At 36.2% G+C, this 20,097-nt stretch overlaps 1 protein-coding gene across 6 annotated transcripts in view; it reads right to left on the bottom strand.

Moving 5' to 3' along the window:
• ANKS1B (ankyrin repeat and sterile alpha motif domain containing 1B) overlaps nt 1-20,097 on the bottom strand; it is a 413,548-nt gene that overhangs the window by 200,716 nt on the left and 192,735 nt on the right. For all 6 annotated transcript variants that reach the window (XM_017737794.1, XM_017737792.1, XM_017737791.1 and 3 more), the window contains exons 13-14: nt 15,478-16,058; nt 13,510-13,582 (exon numbers count right to left, since the gene is read on the bottom strand). In XM_017737794.1, coding sequence (XP_017593283.1) covers nt 13,510-13,582; nt 15,478-16,058 — 654 coding nt within the window. The remainder of the gene's footprint in view (nt 1-13,509; nt 13,583-15,477; nt 16,059-20,097) is intronic.

Below are 20,097 nucleotides of genomic sequence, written 5' to 3'. Positions count from 1 at the left end.
ATTTCAAATTTGAGCAAATCTTTTTTCAGCTCTGTGCTAAGCAACACTGGACTAGCAAACAAGCAGAACTAGGTAACAGAGAACTATTTGAAGAAAGTGCTCAAAAAAAACGGTATCTGCACAGAGATATCTTAAGAAGTTAATACAGTTGTTAAATAAGTAGTAACCTTGATTTCATAAATTTGGTAACTGCTGCAAGGTCCTGTGAAGAGCAGTGGAAACAAGAAGCACATACTGGCACATATCTTTGAAATTCTGAATAGTGAAATTATACATGATGGAAGATTGAAGATTTCTCCTGGCATTATTTTATAAAGCAGATTCAACCTGAGACAGTGTGGCACTTCTTTTTCTGTTTGCTTTTGCCTAGCTGGGTTCAGAGGCTCCCTTGCCCCCAGTGCACCAGCTTTTGGAGAGAATTCCTCCTTTGAACAGCTGATCAGGTGAATTCCCTTCTCTCCTTCCTGTTCTTTATAACTTTGTTTTAGAATTCATTTTCTATGCTCCCTATTTATCTCACTTCTTCTTATTCTCCTTGTAAATGATGGTCATTTGCTCTTTTGTCATCATTCACCTCCAGCTACTACAATTTGTTTTTCTGTTTCACATCAGTCTTTTTCCTTTTTCTAACCTTCTTCTCCCACTTCCCCTTTCAAATCTTTTAAAACAGGCAAAAAAAAAAAGTTCATTTAAAAATGAAATTACTTATCTAAGATTAAATTACCCCCTGAGATTTCTTTAGAGTTGGATTTGGTATTTGAGGTAATACTAACTTAACTTCAGTGGTCAGCGGAGTGTGTTACCATCACCTGGCTCTGCCCACTGGGTGCAGATAGCTCCCTGCTTTTTAGGGAGCAACCATCCCTCTCAGCTTCCTGACAAAAAGTCAGGTTCTCAACAGGAACTTGCCTTATTACACAAAAACTCTATAACCACCTTCTGTAATATTTATCCCCTGCTAACACAGGCTCTGCAGCACCACAAGAAAACTGCAGCATCTTTCAATGAATAATAAAGACGTTGCTTGAGTGGGTGGCATGCTGGCACAGCTCTGGCAACTCACTGGACTGTTTGCATATGGATGAGCTTACATAAACCCAGTTCGACCTGTCTGTGAGCTCCCTCATGCCAACAGCTCACTCTCCCACCTCTGGAGCCTAGGGTCTTGCTTCAAGAAGCTGCGCTGATGCTTACAGCAGTGCAAATACCTCTCATGGCACTGTACTTAGTCCTGCATGGCTTTTTGTTTTAGAAATTGAAATGATACAAACACAACTCTTCAGACAAGCTTCATAAAATGCTCTCCAAGAATCATTCCCCACCTAGTTCATTTGTCAAGGCTAAAGGAACTCAGATTGAGCTCAAGCAATCCTACAGGTACATGTCACCTGAAAATGCACTCATCAGACTAGTTCCACTAATGTTTTATAATTATTATTGCATGTTAATGATTATTTCCTATACTATAAAGCAGATCAAAACTTGAACTGGTTTAATAAGCAAACCCAACACCTACATTTAGTCTCTTACATTCTTGTCTAGAGCTGTTTAGCCACATTTCTTGCCACTTGTTTCAAAAATTTCATGAACATGGATTTTCTTCTTGCATAAATTTGAGAAGAATGGCTGGTCTCTATATAAATGCCATATTGATATGCTAATAGGGGGATTTGTGTACTGACATGATAATATATTCTTTAGAATTATGCTCTATGAAACACTTCAAATAGCCTACCAGAAAACAAAAGTAGCACAAAGTAACTGAGATAGGCCATCATACTCTGTAAATAGAAAAGCAAACAGCAGAGTTTGTAAGAAATATTTATCTAAACTCATGCATGAAGTGCAAGTGTTGTCAATGAATAATAAATACACTCTATAAATAGCTTCTGGAACAATTCACCACTTTAGACTAAATGCTAGTTTTAGCACTTAATGGAAATTCTTATTAGCAATCAATAATTTAACCTCAGCCATTCTCAGAATTGTCATTATGCAATAACCTAAAATAAAGAGCTAAAGGCAGCAATGGATAAAAGTAGAAAAACAGTTTTGTAAAATTCTTGGTATCATTAGTTATGATGCAGGGGTGGTAAGTAAGCAAATAATTTTTGAAGGATGTGAAGGCATTCAAATGCAGTACCTTCCTGAACACAGGGCAATGAAACAAGAAAATACTGACCCCAGCATTACAATCGCAAACTCAGGTTAGCAGTCTGGGTGAGAAAGTAAATGAATTCACTTTAATAAGTTCAATATTCTGAATTACTTCATTTGCTCTAGGTGGAATGAAATCTAGAAACAATTTGGTGTGCTGTAAATTCTGTAACAAGCCAAAAATTTTTCAACTAGAATGTGATGTTCTTGTGATTATTTGAAATGTGATTACTAGAAATATGAATCCAAGGATTCACATCTATTTAAATCCAAGGACTACTAGAAGGAAACATGAGTGAATCAGCTGAACTTTCAAGAAACTGTTATTAATACAGTTTTAGTAGACTTAGAGCTCTATATTATTTATGAAAGATAAACTTCACCATAGTCTCACTTGCCTCAACATCTCCAACCCTAACATATTTGTAAGGGTAACACTCCTATCACCTCATACAAAACACCACCAGAGATACTGAACAAAATTTTAGAGATTTGCCCTTAGCAATCATGTATGAAAATAATAAACTGATTACTAAAGGCAAATCTGTAAAATCTATTTTAGAAGTTAGGAATATTCTGTTGCCTTTAAAGTATTTCCTGGCCACAGGCTGTAAAAGCCTCATTTTTCATCAGATATTTTTAATTCCATTGATGTGCTAATTCCTATTCTGCATACATTTTTTCAACCTGGTATTAAATTCGATTCTGCTTTAGAAATAAATGCTGTTTAATTTAGTCAAATAAATTGAATAAAAATATTAACATGCATGCGTGTAAGTGGCTACACAGTTGCAAGGTTCAGATTAAAAAGCAAGGAAAAAGCTGAATCTAAGGATATGATTTCTAAAACTTTCAAGTAATCTGATAATTCTTTTCATGTCATTTATCATGGTTTGAAAAAAATCTCTCTTATCCTCTGGAATTACAGTAGGATGATTACTAGAGCATTATAGAATGAGGGCATCATTGGTTTGCTCATTTTTAGGCACTCTGGAAAAGCACTCTGGCATTAACTTTGTGAAAACCAACCAAACTGTCCTTGTGGAGAAGACACAGATTATTAGGACTTCCCTCATACTGTTGTGGCTCGGTGGAGAAACAGACAAGACCTCAGTCTTACTGGAAATAACTTTGAAAATGTTTTAGTCCATTTTTTTTCCAAGTTCTGAAACCTGCAATCTTCCTTTGTCGATCCTTTTATCTCTTATCTAGATGGGCAAAGCTCAGACATATATTCAATCCCATGGAGGAAAAAGATACATTCTATACAGCTCGGTGATTTCAGGAACTGGTCTGGCAGAGGAGAGAATTGACCAGGAAGAGCAGATTGCAGCATTAACATCATCCTCAAAAATGTTTTTAAATCCACTTTAAGTAAGGGACCCATTTATTACCAATAGAACCCAGGACATAATGTGAGCAATATTATTTTTAAGCAACTTTCACAACCAATTTATTTGACATCTAACACGATTTGTTTTTATCAGTGTGATTTTGTAAGGTTAGGCCATAGGCAGGTATATCCAAACTTTTAAAGTGAGAATAACTTTTATTTACTTAATTTGGATTTTCTGTAGAGTAACATATACAGTTTTTCTAAGCACTGTCCCTGAACATGCTTAAACATCATGCTACTGAACTCTCCATTTTACTATTATTTGTCAGTATTTTTGAGCTTCATGGCCTTGGAAGTAACTGAAAATCTGATTTTCTGAATTTTGCATTCTGTGTATTCATACCATTCTACACTCTGTCTCAAAACAAATATTAGAGGTGTTTATGAGTACAATATAGGTCAATATCATGACATAGTCACTTATTACCATACACAGCTTCTTTAAAACTCAGTATCTCTCACTTATTAAAAGGAAATTATATAATGTGAGAATATTTTTAAAATACTGAAACAAGGCTTTAATAACAGTGGTAAGTACACTATTTGAATTTTCATAGATTTCAGTAGCATTCAAATTGTACATAAATTGCTCATGTCTGTGGTCACAAAGACTTCTTTTTTAACCATATTTAACAGTAGAATGTATGGATCAGCTATTAGTTTAAGAACAAAATAAAAGAAGAGATGGCAGGGATTCAGTATGCATTACTCCTCTTTCTGAGAAGAAGTATTTCTAGAAAATAGAAAATAAGTACCTTTAGATCTGACAAAATTTTCCCAAGAAGAATACATTACTTGTATTCTGTGAGGGGGGGAAAAAAAAAGTTTGGTTGCTCAGAAATAACAGTACTGCAGACCAGACTGCTGAGGTTTTTAGTTATTATTTTTTAAAAAGGAGAAAGTATCACTATTGAAACAGCGCCTTAATTTCCTATGCTGTTTCAATAAAACATTGCATCTGGTGTGGGGAAATACTGCTGAAAAGTCTCAGCATGTTAAGTCAGTCAAAATTACACATCAATCCTCCAATTGAAGGCTCCTTTTGTCAAGCAGTTCTGCTGCAGACCAGGCCTGACAACCACAAGTAGACTACACCAAAATTGACAAGAATTAAGCCACACATTTACTCTCTGATGGATGCCAATATTTATGACATTATAGTTCCATTTTCCTAAGTTTCCTTGTTTGCTATTAATATTCTCTATTGCTTCTAGAAGACGTATGCCAGAAATCATTTATCCAAATCTGTGAATATAATGACTGAATTGCTTTGCAACAGTTTTGGGAAAAGAAGCCTAACACTGAAAAGCATGGACAGAGATAAAAGGTAAATGTTGACTGGCACTTATAGAGAGAGTGAATTTTTAAAAAGAAAATGTATCAGAGTTAAAGACTACTTTGGTAAATATGGTCTGATGACGTACATTTTTACTCTATTTTCTGTTTAGCCTGAGTCTTCCTTTGTAGTATGATGTCTCAAACAAAATCGGTATATGAAGAACATAGAGCTGAATATTACATTTATGACACTACAGGGTAAAATTGCTAATATAATAGGAATACTTGAGTATAAGAAAATAAAATAAATGCCTGCAGCTTTTTGCATCCAACTCCCATTGCATTTATTATAAAACATGGCTAAAAGCACTACAATTATCTTGCAGTTTGCCCAGTTTCTGTAAGGTTTGTTTTGGGATTCAATGAATCATTAAAACAGATGCATTTTTATCTCTTGTTTAGGTTTTTATAATGTAGAAGTCAAAAAAAATTTAACCCAATTATATGTGATAACTTCTGTAGAATTTATATCATCTTTAGGTAAGTTCAGTGACATGCAATACATTAGGACTATCATGTTCTCAGTAAATAAATGTTAAAAATACTTCCTCATATTTTATAGCTATATGTCTTCTGTTCTCCACTATTTTATAATCTAGATGATTGCATACACTTAAATTACAATTCAGATAATTTGAAATGAAGATAATAGTAATAGAAATAGGAAGATTGGTACAAATAATGCAAGGACAAAAATGCATATGTGAAAGCACCAGAAGAGACAGTGCCTCAAAGAGTTAAAGGCGTGGTCTGTACTGATAATCAAGGACACTGCTGGCAATGGTGAAACACTAGGGAATATGTTCCTGTCAAGAGGAGGAGTGTGCTCTGATAAAACAACAGCTCAGACAATTTATCAGCAGAAGACCCTGCACTACAGCAACAACATTATGGCACATGCATGTGATATTCATCTTTTTGCTACTTCAAAAACATGACCTAAAATATCTGAGAAAAGGAAGCAAAAACAATGAGTGCCACTGAAGAAAATTTTGGACCATACCACTGCAAAGGTTTAGTTCTAAAGGTCTATGAAAAACTAACTTGCTTTTCCTAATCAAAAGGAACCCAACAGCTACAGTAAGAATGCAATAGTCAGCCTACCACAACACACATAATTGACAATGGACAGGCAACTTGGCCACGCACACATGCACACCGCGGTGCTTTTGGGTACTGAGTGTGACAGGCTCCATACGAGAATCTGACTGACTGGAAACAGTTTTATCTCAAAGAAGAATCCCTTTTGCCCTCCATAGCATCACATACTGACTTTGATTATGCAAATCCCCCCAGCTGTTCTGCCATTGCAAATTAAAATTCCACATTCACATTCCAGTTGTTAATAAGATGCAAGGAAGGGCAGAACTAAACACAAATGTGTGTCTCTTTTTCTTAAAGTGTGGTCTTATAATTGTTGCTAAAGAGTTCAAAGACTAGCAGCTTAATAATTTCAGACTACATATGCATTTCCTATTGAGGAGGCATCAGACAGCACTGGGAGCAGACACCAGCTGCTGGAGCTGCCTCATCTCATCCAGTCCCTCTGCTACCAGCTACACAGTCAGGTTCCCTCTGTCTTTACTTTTTTGCTGTCTGTGATGCCACAGGTACTTTGGTCTTTTTGTACAGCATATCAGCTTCAAAAGGAAGTTGGGAGGAAAGAGATGTTATCCTTATTTTACAGTCTGGTTGTTGTGGTAGGCTATTGCAAAATTATAGTTATGTGTTCAAAACTGTAAGCTTAAGAGACATCCCATTTTGTGAGAAGTTGCATGGCTTATTTTACTAAATTCTATTAAGTCCACTTTATCAAAGCTCTTAGTTTAACCAAAAAGTACATTTAAAAAGGACAAGGTAAATGCTGGAAAACAGGGATGAAATGACAATAAAATATTTACTTTTAAGTCTATAATGTACCACTGTGAAATCTGCCTTATGCCAACATGCCTACACATATCCAATTAAAATTCTGCCTTAATTAAGTACTTATATTTTATCAGTTTTCAGCTCTTTGAGGAGGGAGGATATTAACAGCTTTGGAGGAAAACCACTTTGCCAAAACTGCAGCCATATGGCAGCAAACAGAAAAGGGCCAGCCAAACAAGTCTTCATTTGTTAAAAGTTTGACTTACATACTATAGCTATATATTAGCTTTTATAGGCAGAACCACACCAGGAATGATGAAGGCTTCATGTCTGAGCAGTGGCAGTGGAGCAGATGGAAGGAAGAGAGGAAACCAAGCATGTAGCTTCAGGCAGTCAAGAGTTTTGCCCAATTTCAATTATATTACAGCTGTGCAGGGCACAACACAAACCCTTACGCTTCTCATTCAGCTTTTCTGGCTGTAGCCCCACCTGATTCCATCTTTTCCTAAGCTGCTGAAGTCACGTCTACTTCAATTTCCAAATCTTTGTGCTCAAAGTCACTTCACTCACTAATCTGAAATGTAAGATTTCTTAACATTTTCCCCATACTGCAAAGGAGAAATCATTAATAATAGCCTTGGTCATACCAGTAGAGAAGGTAAATAAACAAAGAAAATAGCTTTTGTATCATGACTGTCCGCAACTTTCATCCTGAAATGGAAGATTTGAGAAAGAACACTACAAAATATATTCTAATACAGTGCTCTGTGACCTACTGTCAGTCCCTGGCACTACATGACATTGAAACACAAACATATAGTGGGCACATCGAGAAGCAATAAGGTCTCATTTGTGCAAAAGCTTGACATAAAGTGGAGTTGTAGAATTCATTCTGAATACAGCACAATGTAGTGCAGTCCTGCTTTCAAATGAGATACAACTAGTGCAGTCAACTCAGGCACAGCCTTCAGGGATCCAGCGTCCTTCTGTTTTCAAAGCAGCCCTAAAAGAGCCAACTCATGAGTCTCTCTGAAGCTTTAGACATGAGGATACACACTGCTAAGTAAATATTCCACAAGATTTGCTAGCTCCCTTGAAAATCTTTTTTTTTCATGGAGTGTGATTCTGTTTCATATATCTCTTCCAGTAAAAAGCAGCATTAATCTTTGAAAGGTAATCTCTCAGGTTGTGTCAGTGAGCAAGGTTTGTAGCCTTGACATTGATATTAAGACATAGATGCTGCATGTGGTGCTAGGATTATCTCCAAGCACAGGAAAAGGCACTGGTCTCACAAAAGGGCAACAAAACCCCCTGTAAAATACAAACTTGCTAAATGCAATAAGAACTTTGCTTATTTCAGCTGTAAGAAAAAGTCTTGTTCAGTATATTACAATTCAAACTAAAATTTTAGATCAAGAAAATTAAGTTAATTCAGTAAACTCTAGCCTGTCTGCCTCTAGGTGGAACAATGATAGCATTCAAGGGTAGGTACAGGCCCAGCTGACGAAAAATATCCTGACTTGTATACACACAGCAACTGTTTAGTGCATTTATGGATAGCACCCAAAATAGAATTTATGATTAGTAGAATTATAAAGCTGTAAATCACCCTCCATGTGCTAGAATATATTTGACAGAAGTGGCTCTCTCAAAAGCCTCGCACAAACCTAAAATGATTGTTGACTATTTGGATGTGGAATGACTTTCAACAATTATTTTCTTAGTCATTATATTAATTGGTCTGATTTGACAAACAATTCTAGCTTTAATCATGATAATGATATGATATCCATTACCCATGTTAGTTTGGGTTTTTTTGAAGTGGATTATTTTTTGATTATTCCCTTCCAAGTGGTTTGCAAATACAAGTAAACTCTGAGTCACGCACCTGCAAACAGCTACCAAGCTCCAGCTAACACAGAATTACTGCTAGGTATGTCTTGAAAGACTTCTTATTGTTGAAAAAAATTTTTTTTATAATTAGGCAAAGAAAATACAAAATTGTAGTGTTTCTTCTTTTTACTTTATAGATAGGTTCCTTCTAAATCCTGTTATCACAGTAGTCACAGAATCATTACAAAATAGACTCAAAGGGGCATAACTCAGCGACCTACTCCACTCTGACTCAAGCCAAGGTCAGTTACATCCCAAGCGTTATTCCTTCTCAGTCTGGCAAATATTCAAAAGCCTTGAAGATGCTGCTGAACGTAACCAAAGTTATAATCTTTCTAATAATCTATTTGGATGCTTCACTATATCACCTTTATAATTTTGTCCTGAGGAAAAGAGGGAGATTAATATTAGGTAGTTTTAGACAGCTGCATCTGAGGAGGTCCTCTAAGGCACTCCCAGTGCCATTTTGCATGCTTCAGAGATTTAGACATGATGAACAATAACAAAAAAGCGTCTGCTTATCTAACTTGGCATTAGTGGCTCAGATGTGTTCAATGCAGTCCACACTCCAGAACTCTGAATTTAGACATTATGAATAAGATTAATCTGTCTGACCTACCATGTACATCTGTCTGACCTACCATTATTTCTATCAAGCTCATGCTTTCTTAATTCGTTTGCAAGGAAAACACGAGACGTCAAAACCCTAAATGATGTCCAAATACTGGACCCCTACTGTTTTTCCCTTGCCTACAAAATTTCATATTCACTCCTAGAAGGGAATTGGATAGCTTTAATAGGTTTGCTCTTGGCAAATCCATGTTGTTTATTACTTATCTCTTTGTTATTCTCGAGCTACTTAAAGTACTATATCTGTTCATTGACTTGCCTATTAAGTGAAAATAATTCCCCATATTCTTCTTCCTTTCCTCTTTTAAAGATAAGTTCTATGTCATTCTCATTTAGTCTTTTGGTACCTGATATATCCTTCAAGAAATCTCACAGAAACCCACTAATAGGCCTAAGTTTTGCAGATAGTTAAGAAACCTAACCACCTAACCTATATAGTCTGTTCTTTCCTTATCTACAGTTTAGGTTCAAGGTCTAGGATTAACTGTGCACGTCATATGTTCACCAACAACCTTGTCAGTAACTCATGTAATAAAAAAAAAATCACTGTATGCTTTTCCTTCACTGTATGCTGCACCTTCTCCATGCACCTTTTCCTTTCCTCCAGTTGCTCTCTTATGTGCCGAATATTTCTTTGTTCTTCTTCTATCTATTGATGTATTGATATTATTATGTTATATTAAATCTTGTTAGCTGCATCTCACTGAGTGCTTTGTCATTTCTGACATGTCTCTACATGCATGTGTTGCTAAGATACCTTGCAAGCTGACCCTTTACTTTCTCTAGTCACTTTTTAAATCGTTTTAAATAATCCCAGGGATGAGACCTGTGTTCAAGTTGCCTTATTTAAGACTATGATTTTTGTTCTTGCCAAATGGTTCTCATTATAAACTTCTCTCAGGAGGGAGAAGAGTTATATTTAGGGTGTATCTGACTGATGCTAGACTTGGACATGAGATAAGACACAATATTATCTTGAATCTTCAACCTCTTTATTCACTGCCCTGCCACAGAGCCTGATAAGAACTTTTGATTTGCTAGGAAAATTCTTAGTAGTACCATTATTATTCTTTATCCTATGCTAATGCTTGGTGCAATCCTTTGCAATTTGGCAAAATTTGACTCTTGTGAAGAAACACATCAGCCATAATTTAAGTGCCAGGTGTTGCAGATGTTTCTGCACCATCTTGAGTAGAAGATCATTAGCCAGCAGCATCTTTTACTTCCTCTTGGCAACAGAGATTTTGTATTCCTTGTGTTTGGGGTTTTTGTCTGTTATCAAGATTTGTTCTTACTTGCTTCCTGGTCAGCGGTCCTGCTTTTGATTTGTCAGAGGACATCAACAGGCATCTTCCTCTCTGTAGTTTTAAGCTCACTCCTCCAGTACCTGTACTTCTACCAAACTGAAAGTTCGGTTTTAATTTTTTTGTTCCTGAATGCATGCTGTAGATGAAGTCCTCATGAGCATACTCATTTTTGAATCTCTCCTTTTACTGTTCCTCTCATTGCTTCTTAAGAGATTTCCTTGGAGATATAAGAGAATTCTTCTCAGATATCAACAGGAGGAAAATACAGGCCAAAGTTCTGGCAAGTCCATTCAAGAATTTAATCACAAGATGTCATCATTGTCTAATTTTAAATATAGCTATTTAATTATGAGTATATGACATACTTCCTCTCAAATATCTTTCACTGAGAATGAGATACTATGTAGTACAAAAAGCTCTTTATGTTCATGACTGATAGAGTACTTGCATTTGAATTGTATATATTTTTGTTTTTATTAGCAGTTGATAAAAACACTAAAGTATAATATGACATACAGGACTAAGCACACCCTAAAATGAAGGATTCCATAGGAAGCTAAATTTGCTCTTCAATATTATCAGAAATTTTCCTACTTGCTAAAAAGTTATTAGACAAGTGGAGTTTACTGAATACAGTGCTCAGTAATCTAGATGCTTTCAGTTCAACAGTAGAAGTTTCTTCAACTTACACACTCTGAACACTAAAACCATTATTTTTAAGCTTTATTGGATAACCTTTTTCCACAAATATTCAAGTAAAAACTAAAAAACCTCATATTTATGCAAAAATAGCTGTATTTTGATTGATTGTAGCTTGATCTCTTAATTAAGAGCAAAATCAAATTATCATCCTAAACTAGCTAAAGACCCTTAAGTAGTTGACAGGAAGAAAAAAATGTTGGTGTTCAGAAAGCTGCACACTGAATAGAAAGTTGGGACTCAATGTCCACTCTGGGAAAAGCAAAGAGCAGAGCAGATCTTCTGCCAGGTGCAAGAGTTGAAACACCAAATGCCATACTTGAATGTCAAGAAAAATAACGTATGCAGTAGAAGCCACCAAATGGCTGATGACAAGAGTAACGAGGTATTTTCTGATCTTAAAAAAGAAAAAGAAAAGCAGTGGTCAATCATAGGAACAGATAGAGTAGTATTTACACATCACTAAGTTATGGAAATTTGCAAACACAGTCTGTTGCTATTGTCTCCTTTTCATACCTCTTACTTGCTGTGCAACTTCTTACCCTACACCCAATTTTGCCTTTGGTGCCTGTGTGCTACTGTGGGAAGCTGACCCTGGCTGGATGCCAGGTGCCCAGCAAGCTGCGCTCTCACCGCCCTCCTCAGCAGGACAGGGCAGGGCAGAAAACAAGACAGAACAAAACTCTCTTGGGTCAAGATAAAGGCAATTTAATACAGCAAAACCAAAGGAAAACAAAAGATTTATTCTCTACTTCCTATCAGCTGGTGATATCCAGCCTTCCCCTCCTTTTTCTTAGCTTTTATTGCTGAACAGCCTTGTCTGGTATGGAATATTCCTTTGCAGTTTGAGTCACATGTCCTGGGTATGTCCCCTCCCAAGATCCTGCCCACCCTCTCCCCACTGGTGAGGGGGGAATGTTGGAGAGGCAGCCTTGGTGCTGAGTGAGCACTGCTGTGCAGTAGCCAAAACACTGGGGTGTTTGACAGGTGAACGAACACCTTTCTAGCTACCAATACAGAGCACCATGAAGGCTGCTATGGGAAAGATAAGTCCATCTCCAGCAGACTTAGTACAACTACCAGGATAAAATATAATAAGCAAAAAATCCTGAATTATTTATAATAGCTTCAGAAATTATTCACTATCTCCTAACGTAGAGTTTGCCTACAAATAATTCTGTTTTCCAACACTGCAAGTTGCAGTAAGAAAGAACAGACTGCCAGTACATCATGCCTAGCACTTTTCATGATACTGCCCCTTACTCTTTCTAGAAGAAAAATAAGCTGAATCTTCTTGTTTTATCTGCAATTATATTTGCACTCAGTTATTTTTTCTTTATCCAAGATCCCCTTTTCACTGTAAGCTGCTGTTAAAATAGTTGTGTCAATTATATTTAATTGATAAGACACAGTTTCATCCTGTATTTATGTAATACTCCATTAAATGGACAGCTGTCCAAATATATCCTTTTCCACACTTTAAGCTATAAGGTCCATAACATCCTGCCCTACACATAAACCCAATGCAATTTTTAGCAGGGATGTACCAGTACAGGTGAGCTAACACAGCTTTGCCTCAGGACTAAATTATTCGGACATGCAAGTCAGTTTTCCCTCCATGAGTTAGGGAGAAGACATAGTAAAATGCTTTAAAAATTCTTATCAGCACAGTTGCACAGGTTTATGCTGACAGACCAACAGGCTAGGCATTACTTAGGGTTCTTAGAATTCTCCATGGCAGGGAAAGTTTGCAAATTTTCCCATCATTGCTAACACCAGTCACTGGCTGTCAGCAACATTTTCAGCCCTGTGCCAAATATTTCTTCGAAGCAGCATTACGTAATACAATACTTTAAAAAGTGTCAGCAGTTATTGGATTATATATACTCAGAGTTCCATCATTCCAAATAAAACCTCATCTGAAAAAGATTGTAAAATACCCCCCTAGAAGAAAAACTTCAGCACAAGGACATTAATGGAGTATTTTGTCTGGTAAGATTTCAAAACAACATTAATGACTCCAAGATGCTATTTAAAGCAACAGCTCCAGGTCACTGGGCCTAATGCATCCCTAACAGTAAACAACATAGATTCTGTTCATGGTTATTCAAATACCTACAGATGATTTCAACACAGAGGTTTACTTAGCAATGTCTTATCCACAGTTTCCCTATGGACAATTAAGTCAAAATTAAACAGTAGTTGGTTCTTTTTCCTTACTTGTAGCATGATCTTTCATCTCCCCCAGTCCAGTATTAATTCCAGCATCTATCGAACTCATGATTTTATCAATCTACAAAAGAGAGAACAGTGAAACAATTGATGGATCCCATCTTCATTATTTTAGTTTAGCTTTTCATGCATAGATTTGTAGCATTATTACTCTCATTAGGAAAACAACAATCAAAATTGTGAAAACACATAAATCAAAGGTAGACAATTAATTCCTCCACTTTGATTTTTATTTTGCAATATTTGTATGCTAGCAAAAACTAAAGCTTGGGAATAGTATTTCTTTTTCCATGGTAAGTTTCTTTCATATTGATGACTCTGGCCATCTAGGTATAACCACTAGTGGTTTATTTAAGCAATAATATTAATGAATAAAAAATATTAACTTGCATGTTATAAAGTATTCAGAATACACACAATTAAATCAATTGTTCAATTAATATTTCCAGAGAATTTCCTAGCCCCCTTTTTTTTCCATCTGCCCCATGGGCACTGAATAGGTACAAACACAGCTGTGTCCCCACATACCGCAAAACAACATTCTCTGTGAAACAGCACTGCACCGATCTCAAAACTTACTCGCAAGTTTCTAAGGTATATTGAACTTACTAGGTCAAAACCATTATATCTATTTTACTTTCTGTAAGAATGGAACAAAACAAAAGGTAATTCAAAAGGTTGCTGTGGACTAAGAAGGTAGACAAAGAGAGACACACTTTAATAAGCCTAATATTAGGACTAGTAGGAAAAGTATGTATTAGTCACTGGTGACAGGAGAAAGTCTAGGAATTATGACAGAATCTGCAGATTGAGAATTCATTATATATATATATATATATATATATATATATATAAACTGCACTTTTTTTACTCTTAAGAATAACCAAACCTTGATGACCATGTAGAAAGGCAAACCTGGACCTGACTCTAATCAGGATTTTATCATAACATATCCAAGCTGTAAAGATCAAAACCTGATATCCTTAGTACATTTCCACTGAGAGAGTGTCTCCTTTACAATAAAAAGTGCTTTAAAATGTCCTATCAAATCAGAAATTTAGGCTAGCTTGAAATACTTTCCTAGAAAAATAACCAACCGCATAATCAAACTCTGGGTTCTTTCTGAACACAACAGCACCCTGGAGATAGATGCATTTCCCCATTGTAGTAGTTTTAAAAGGAACTTGCTCACTTCTCTGTAGGAACAGCAAAGACCTAAACATTTCAGACTTAATTTACCTCCATGAGATGGGAACTTCTGTGTCTATGAAAAACCATTTACATTCTTGAAATTCAGCACAGGAAAAACAAATTAAACCTAAAGGTGTCTAAAAGTTAATTTAAATTGAATCCTAAACCTAAAATAAAATCTCTCATATGAGCAAGCATGTGCACTACAAATTCAGTGTGGAAATTTCTCTTAGTAGTCCTGAATTCATTGCAGCTCTAAGAGTACTCCCACTTCACACAGCAGTTAGGTATGTGCCAAGATTTAGTACACAGGCTACATACCAGCTAGCGGATATGATACATAAGGAGGGTTTGTAGAATGCACAATCAACTCTATTGAGGCCATTTTCTCCTGGCTCTTGCTGATGGGCACTGCCATGGTGGAAATAATTAGCAAGTCTATAAACAATAGGCACAGTTAGTAAGGATTTTACCAATTTTATTAGTGTCAGTTAGGGCTTTAGTAGACAATAATTTCAGTGCCACAAAAAATTGCAGAATTACTTCTGGTTAACTTCATTCACTACAGAAACAATAGACTTTATTGAGTGGGCAGCATTTGAACAGAAATGTTTTACATTTTGTGCCAGCTGTTGAGCTATCACGGAGTACACTGTGACATTCTCTCTGAGGCTTTGGAAGATTCACTTTTTATTTTGTCTATGAAACTGAAAACAACAACAGCGTCTTCACAAGACCACAGTATTTAAAAAATGAAAAACTTACTTCTTCCCATTCTGATGTGAAGGAAGGTGTTCTCTCCGAATTTCCTTTGGAGCACTGTGGCTTTGGTGTGGGTTCACTCCAATTGCTTCTTGCTTTTTTATCATTTGGTGGATGGGTGATAAGATTAGAATCAGATTTCGAAACATTTTTGCACAAATGCATTTCCAGCAAAGTCTTTGGTAAAGATCGTATTCTGCCCAGCGTGCACGCTCGCTCCACAAATCCCCCAGTGGTAATAACCCATTGTTCACTTATCCTTGGCGCGCCAACCAGGGTATGATTTTCTGCTGGTTTATTTTTAGTATGAAATATGGTTCTGTTTACAATTGGTGGCTTTTTTTTCTTAACAGGAGGATCAGAGCTGCTTTCTTTCCGTAGCTGTATCTGCTGCGCTGCACTCTTGCTCAAAATGCTTTTCTCTAGTGGCCCACTGCACGGGTTTACTTTGCTGTACAGCTGGAGTGGGTTTTCAGGTGGGTCACATGCAGGTGATGATCCATGAAGTAAACCTGCAAACTGCTCAGCAGGGTGTCCTTCAGGAAGCTCACTTTTAGTGGATGTTTCACCCTGGCAAAGTTGGTCTGAAATGAGAGAGTACCTTGTAAACATAAAAGGGTGATAAAATACTTCAAACTACAAAACCTTTCCTCAAAATTACTTTTTTATGCTGCTTGGTTGTTTCTTATGTAAAGAAACAAAAGACAATTATGACATGAACTGAATTATTATTCTCTTAAAAAAAAAAAATCTTAAATTTGACTATTTTATCCTGACTGGTTGAAGAACAGCCAACAATGCTCAGTGCTATATATAAACTCCATGAAAAAAAAATTTATAACATAATATAGGTCATTGCTATTCCATCAACTTGATGATATCTCTTTTAATTTGTATTGAGTTGAAATGTGCACAAATTATACAGTTTAGTATGATGAATTAGGTAGTTAGTTTGTAGGTGGTAAAATACATGAAGAACAAGTATTGTCAGGAGTATTCTTAGTAGTTTTTCTTTTTATAGTCTTTATAATAATAGTGAACTTACACTATAATGCCTTTTTACTGACAGTCTCTAAGGACTAGATCTGAGTGTTGTTTTTATTTCTGGGAACTTTTGAGTATAGTAATAATAACCATAGGGGAAAAAAGAATACAAAATCAAGTCTTTTCAAACAAGCTTTATATGTAATTTAGCACATACATACACAAAAAGCAACTGCAGGAAAATGTACTTTTAGGTACAGTTCAGAGTGTATTATTAAAATTTTATAGCTCTTTTTTTACACTTGTTGCTGTAAGGACTAGGAGGGGAAAAAGAAAATAGGCCTGTCTTGCCTCCCTTAAAGTGCTGGTGTGGTTAACATCACTCTATCAACATGGCATTAAGTTAGCATGTTCTAGTCAGAATAACTGTCCCCACTAATGGTCGCATCTGTATAACTACTTCATTAAAGATAAATAAATTCACCTCAGTCTTGCTAGAAGTTGTATGTTCTAGACAGACTCTAACTGTAGGACTGTGTGCACAGCAGTAGTTACCACAAGGAATCAAGCACAGCATCATGTCATAATTTGCAAAGATATTAAGCAGTTTTCTCCGATTAACTAAAATATCTGCTGGCAAAAAAACCCCAATCAAATCTCAAAATATCCCTTCTAAAAGAAAGCAGTGCTTGACTTTATGAATGAAAGAAGAAAGATTTTGGTGTGTACTTCAAAACTTCATCAACTCTTTTACTAGTCAGCAGCTTAAAAATATAAAATTAAATGTTTTTCTTATTTGTCTAAATATCAAAGATATTTGATATATGATATATATATGATTAAATTCCAAGAACCTCAGTAAATATACTTTTCTTCTTTGAGAAACAAGTGACTAGAATATACACTTCAGACGTTTTGCAACCAAAAAGATGTGAGGTGTTACAGAGAAAGGTTAAATGTAGGACATGATAGAGCTTAAGGGATCAATAAACCCAGAAAGCTTTGGTTTAGGGGAAAAATTCAGGAAAAAAGGAGGACATGGGGCATTCTCTCTTTGATTTCTGCAAGTTGCTGATTTATACATACGTCTGCAATTTTGCAGGTGAATTCAAAATGAGGAATAAATTATGCAAATAATTATTGGCTTTGGTGCTTTTCCTTTACGTGAAAAACTCAGCAGGTGACACTCTGCTCCAGATTAAGACATCTCATTTTTCTACATGGGTAAGAAGCATGTTAGCTCCCACCATAGCCAGAGATTAGATTAATAACATCAGTGGAACCTATCACTCCCTGTACTCTGTTAACTGGGCTGACTACACTGCCAGTGACTTACAGGAGACAGCATTCAGTTTGTATTCAAATACCTACATTTATATATCTCAGTCAGGAACTGAATCCTATTCTGATGTTTCAGACAGGTATCTTACAGCTGTGTATTGAACTCATTGAAGAGATAAATATTTTTGTCAGGACAATGTAAACCAGGAGGAATAAATCAGGAAAAAGAAAAGCTTACAGACACCTGGATTGAAAGAATTTCACTATCTTTGCTACATCTATATTACTAGATAGCACTGGCCAACAGCTATTGGATCTCAAGGAATTACTAGGCTCATGTCCTAGAAGTTGAACTCTCCTCCTTCTCAAGACAGAGGCAGCCTATCCAAATAATTACTGGGAATAGTCTCTGGTCTCAGCTAAAACTTGCACTGTGTCTGGGTACTGTCTAGGTGGGTCTATTCAGTATTGGCCAAAGACTGGGAAAACCCAAACAGTTTAACAGTACAGGCTGCCAAGAACCAATGGCATCTCATGCCCTGATTTTGTTCAATTTACTACTGTAAACAAAGGAAGTTCTTACTGAGAACTCCCATTCCTCTGTGGTCAGTAAATATATGTAGTGACCCCTAGAAAGTGTGTGTGTGTGTCTCTTACTTTCCAGCAGTGTTGCAGTGACAACATATCAAAACATTAATTCTGGGTTTTTTTGTTAGTCAAAGTGGGAGCAGTTTACCATGTATTCAAAGATTCCAAATATACTACAAGAGCCTTTTTCAGCTTGATCTTTCACAGCAGTTACTGTGCTGTGTACACATAAGTATCTATATTCTACTTTTTATAAGATCACTACTAGTTTTCAAAAATACCCTGTCTGTTTCACTTAATGTTCAGAATGAAGTTTGCTTAATGAAGAAGATGCCCCTCAACATTTTCATAGTATCGTAGAATCACAGAACTGGTTAGTTTGGAAAAGGCCTCTAAGAACATCAAGTCCAGCTGTTAAACCAGCACTGCCAAGTCCACCACCAATCCATGTCCCCAAGTGTCACATCTTCACATCTTTTAAGTATCTCCAGGGATTTATATTGTCTTTGCTCCAAAAGAGCGGTACTATTACCTATTTACTGCACAGCACTTAAACTCTTCTTTGAATATCAAGTTATTCAACAGCTTCTCAAATTCTTATGACATCCATTATCTAAGGGGTTCACAAATATGGAATCATGTATCATTTTAAGGTGAGACTGTAATGTGATACTGTACTAATTTGATAAATGGGAGATGAGGCAGAACGATATAATGCTGAAAATGTACAAATGTTTGGGCATCTGATCTGAAATTTCTCAAGATTTTCTTTGTTCAGAGTACTGAACATTTTTTAACACTGAATATTTTCAAAGCATGGTTACTATTCACTTCAGTAGATCCAAAAATCAGACCCCTAATGTGTCAAATTCATCACTCAAAAACCAAGGAACACTGTTAATGGCTACTTGGGTAAACTTTGATCTGTCTTGACCAGAGTAATAAAAGCCCTGGCAGAGACAGAGTATTCTCTCTGTTGCTTTCAGCTGCCTCAGTTGTCACTTCTTCTCTTTGATATCTTTTGCTTTCAATAAGAGCTTTGTTAATTATGTGACAAAGTAAGCAAAGATCTCATAGCTATACCTTCTTCACCCCATGATTTTGAGCAATGCAAACCACATCTATACCAGGCAACAAAAAAGACTGGGGCTGTCAGGGAAAAAAAAAAAATCCATGTGGTCATGATGAAGGTTAAGAAGCAAGCAGCATTGCATGCTGCACTGCAGCCCTAAAATAGGTTATCCAGAGTGGTGCCATCTGCACCCTTGGAGGGTTTCAAGGCCTGGCTAGGAAAAGACATGTCTGATCTCATGATGACAGTCCTGCTCCAAGCAGGAGGATGGACTAGAAATCCTCCAGACATCCCTTCAAACTGATACTTTAATGAGCCAATTATAATTCTGAATCTTTTGACTTTTAAACTGGTAACTGTTGAGGCTAATGCTCTTTGAATACAGACTTGTATTATTATTTTAGTTTCCTAATGTAGTTAATGCTTAATACTTTTATGTTTAGCAAATAAGGAGAGTACAGAGATGGACTATAGCGCTGCTCTAAACAGTATAGTAGCCAACCACTCACTGTCATGTTCTACAGAAATCATAGAAGGAAAGAAAATAAACCATGCAACATATAATCATAAAATAATTTGCCAGCATAAGCTTTTCTTTCTTGTTGACCTAAGAACTGAAACATGAGATGTTAAATAATGTCTTCAAATTGCACCAATAGCTAAAAATGGAGCTTCATTGTTCATGGGAATATCCACGA

This window comes from Corvus brachyrhynchos, unplaced genomic scaffold (assembly GCF_000691975.1).
Source record: "Corvus brachyrhynchos isolate BGI_N302 unplaced genomic scaffold, ASM69197v1 scaffold56, whole genome shotgun sequence".
Lineage (NCBI taxonomy): Eukaryota > Metazoa > Chordata > Aves > Passeriformes > Corvidae > Corvus > Corvus brachyrhynchos.
The sequence above is the reverse complement of the archived record's forward strand: the minus strand, read 5'-3'. Positions and strand labels throughout refer to the sequence as shown.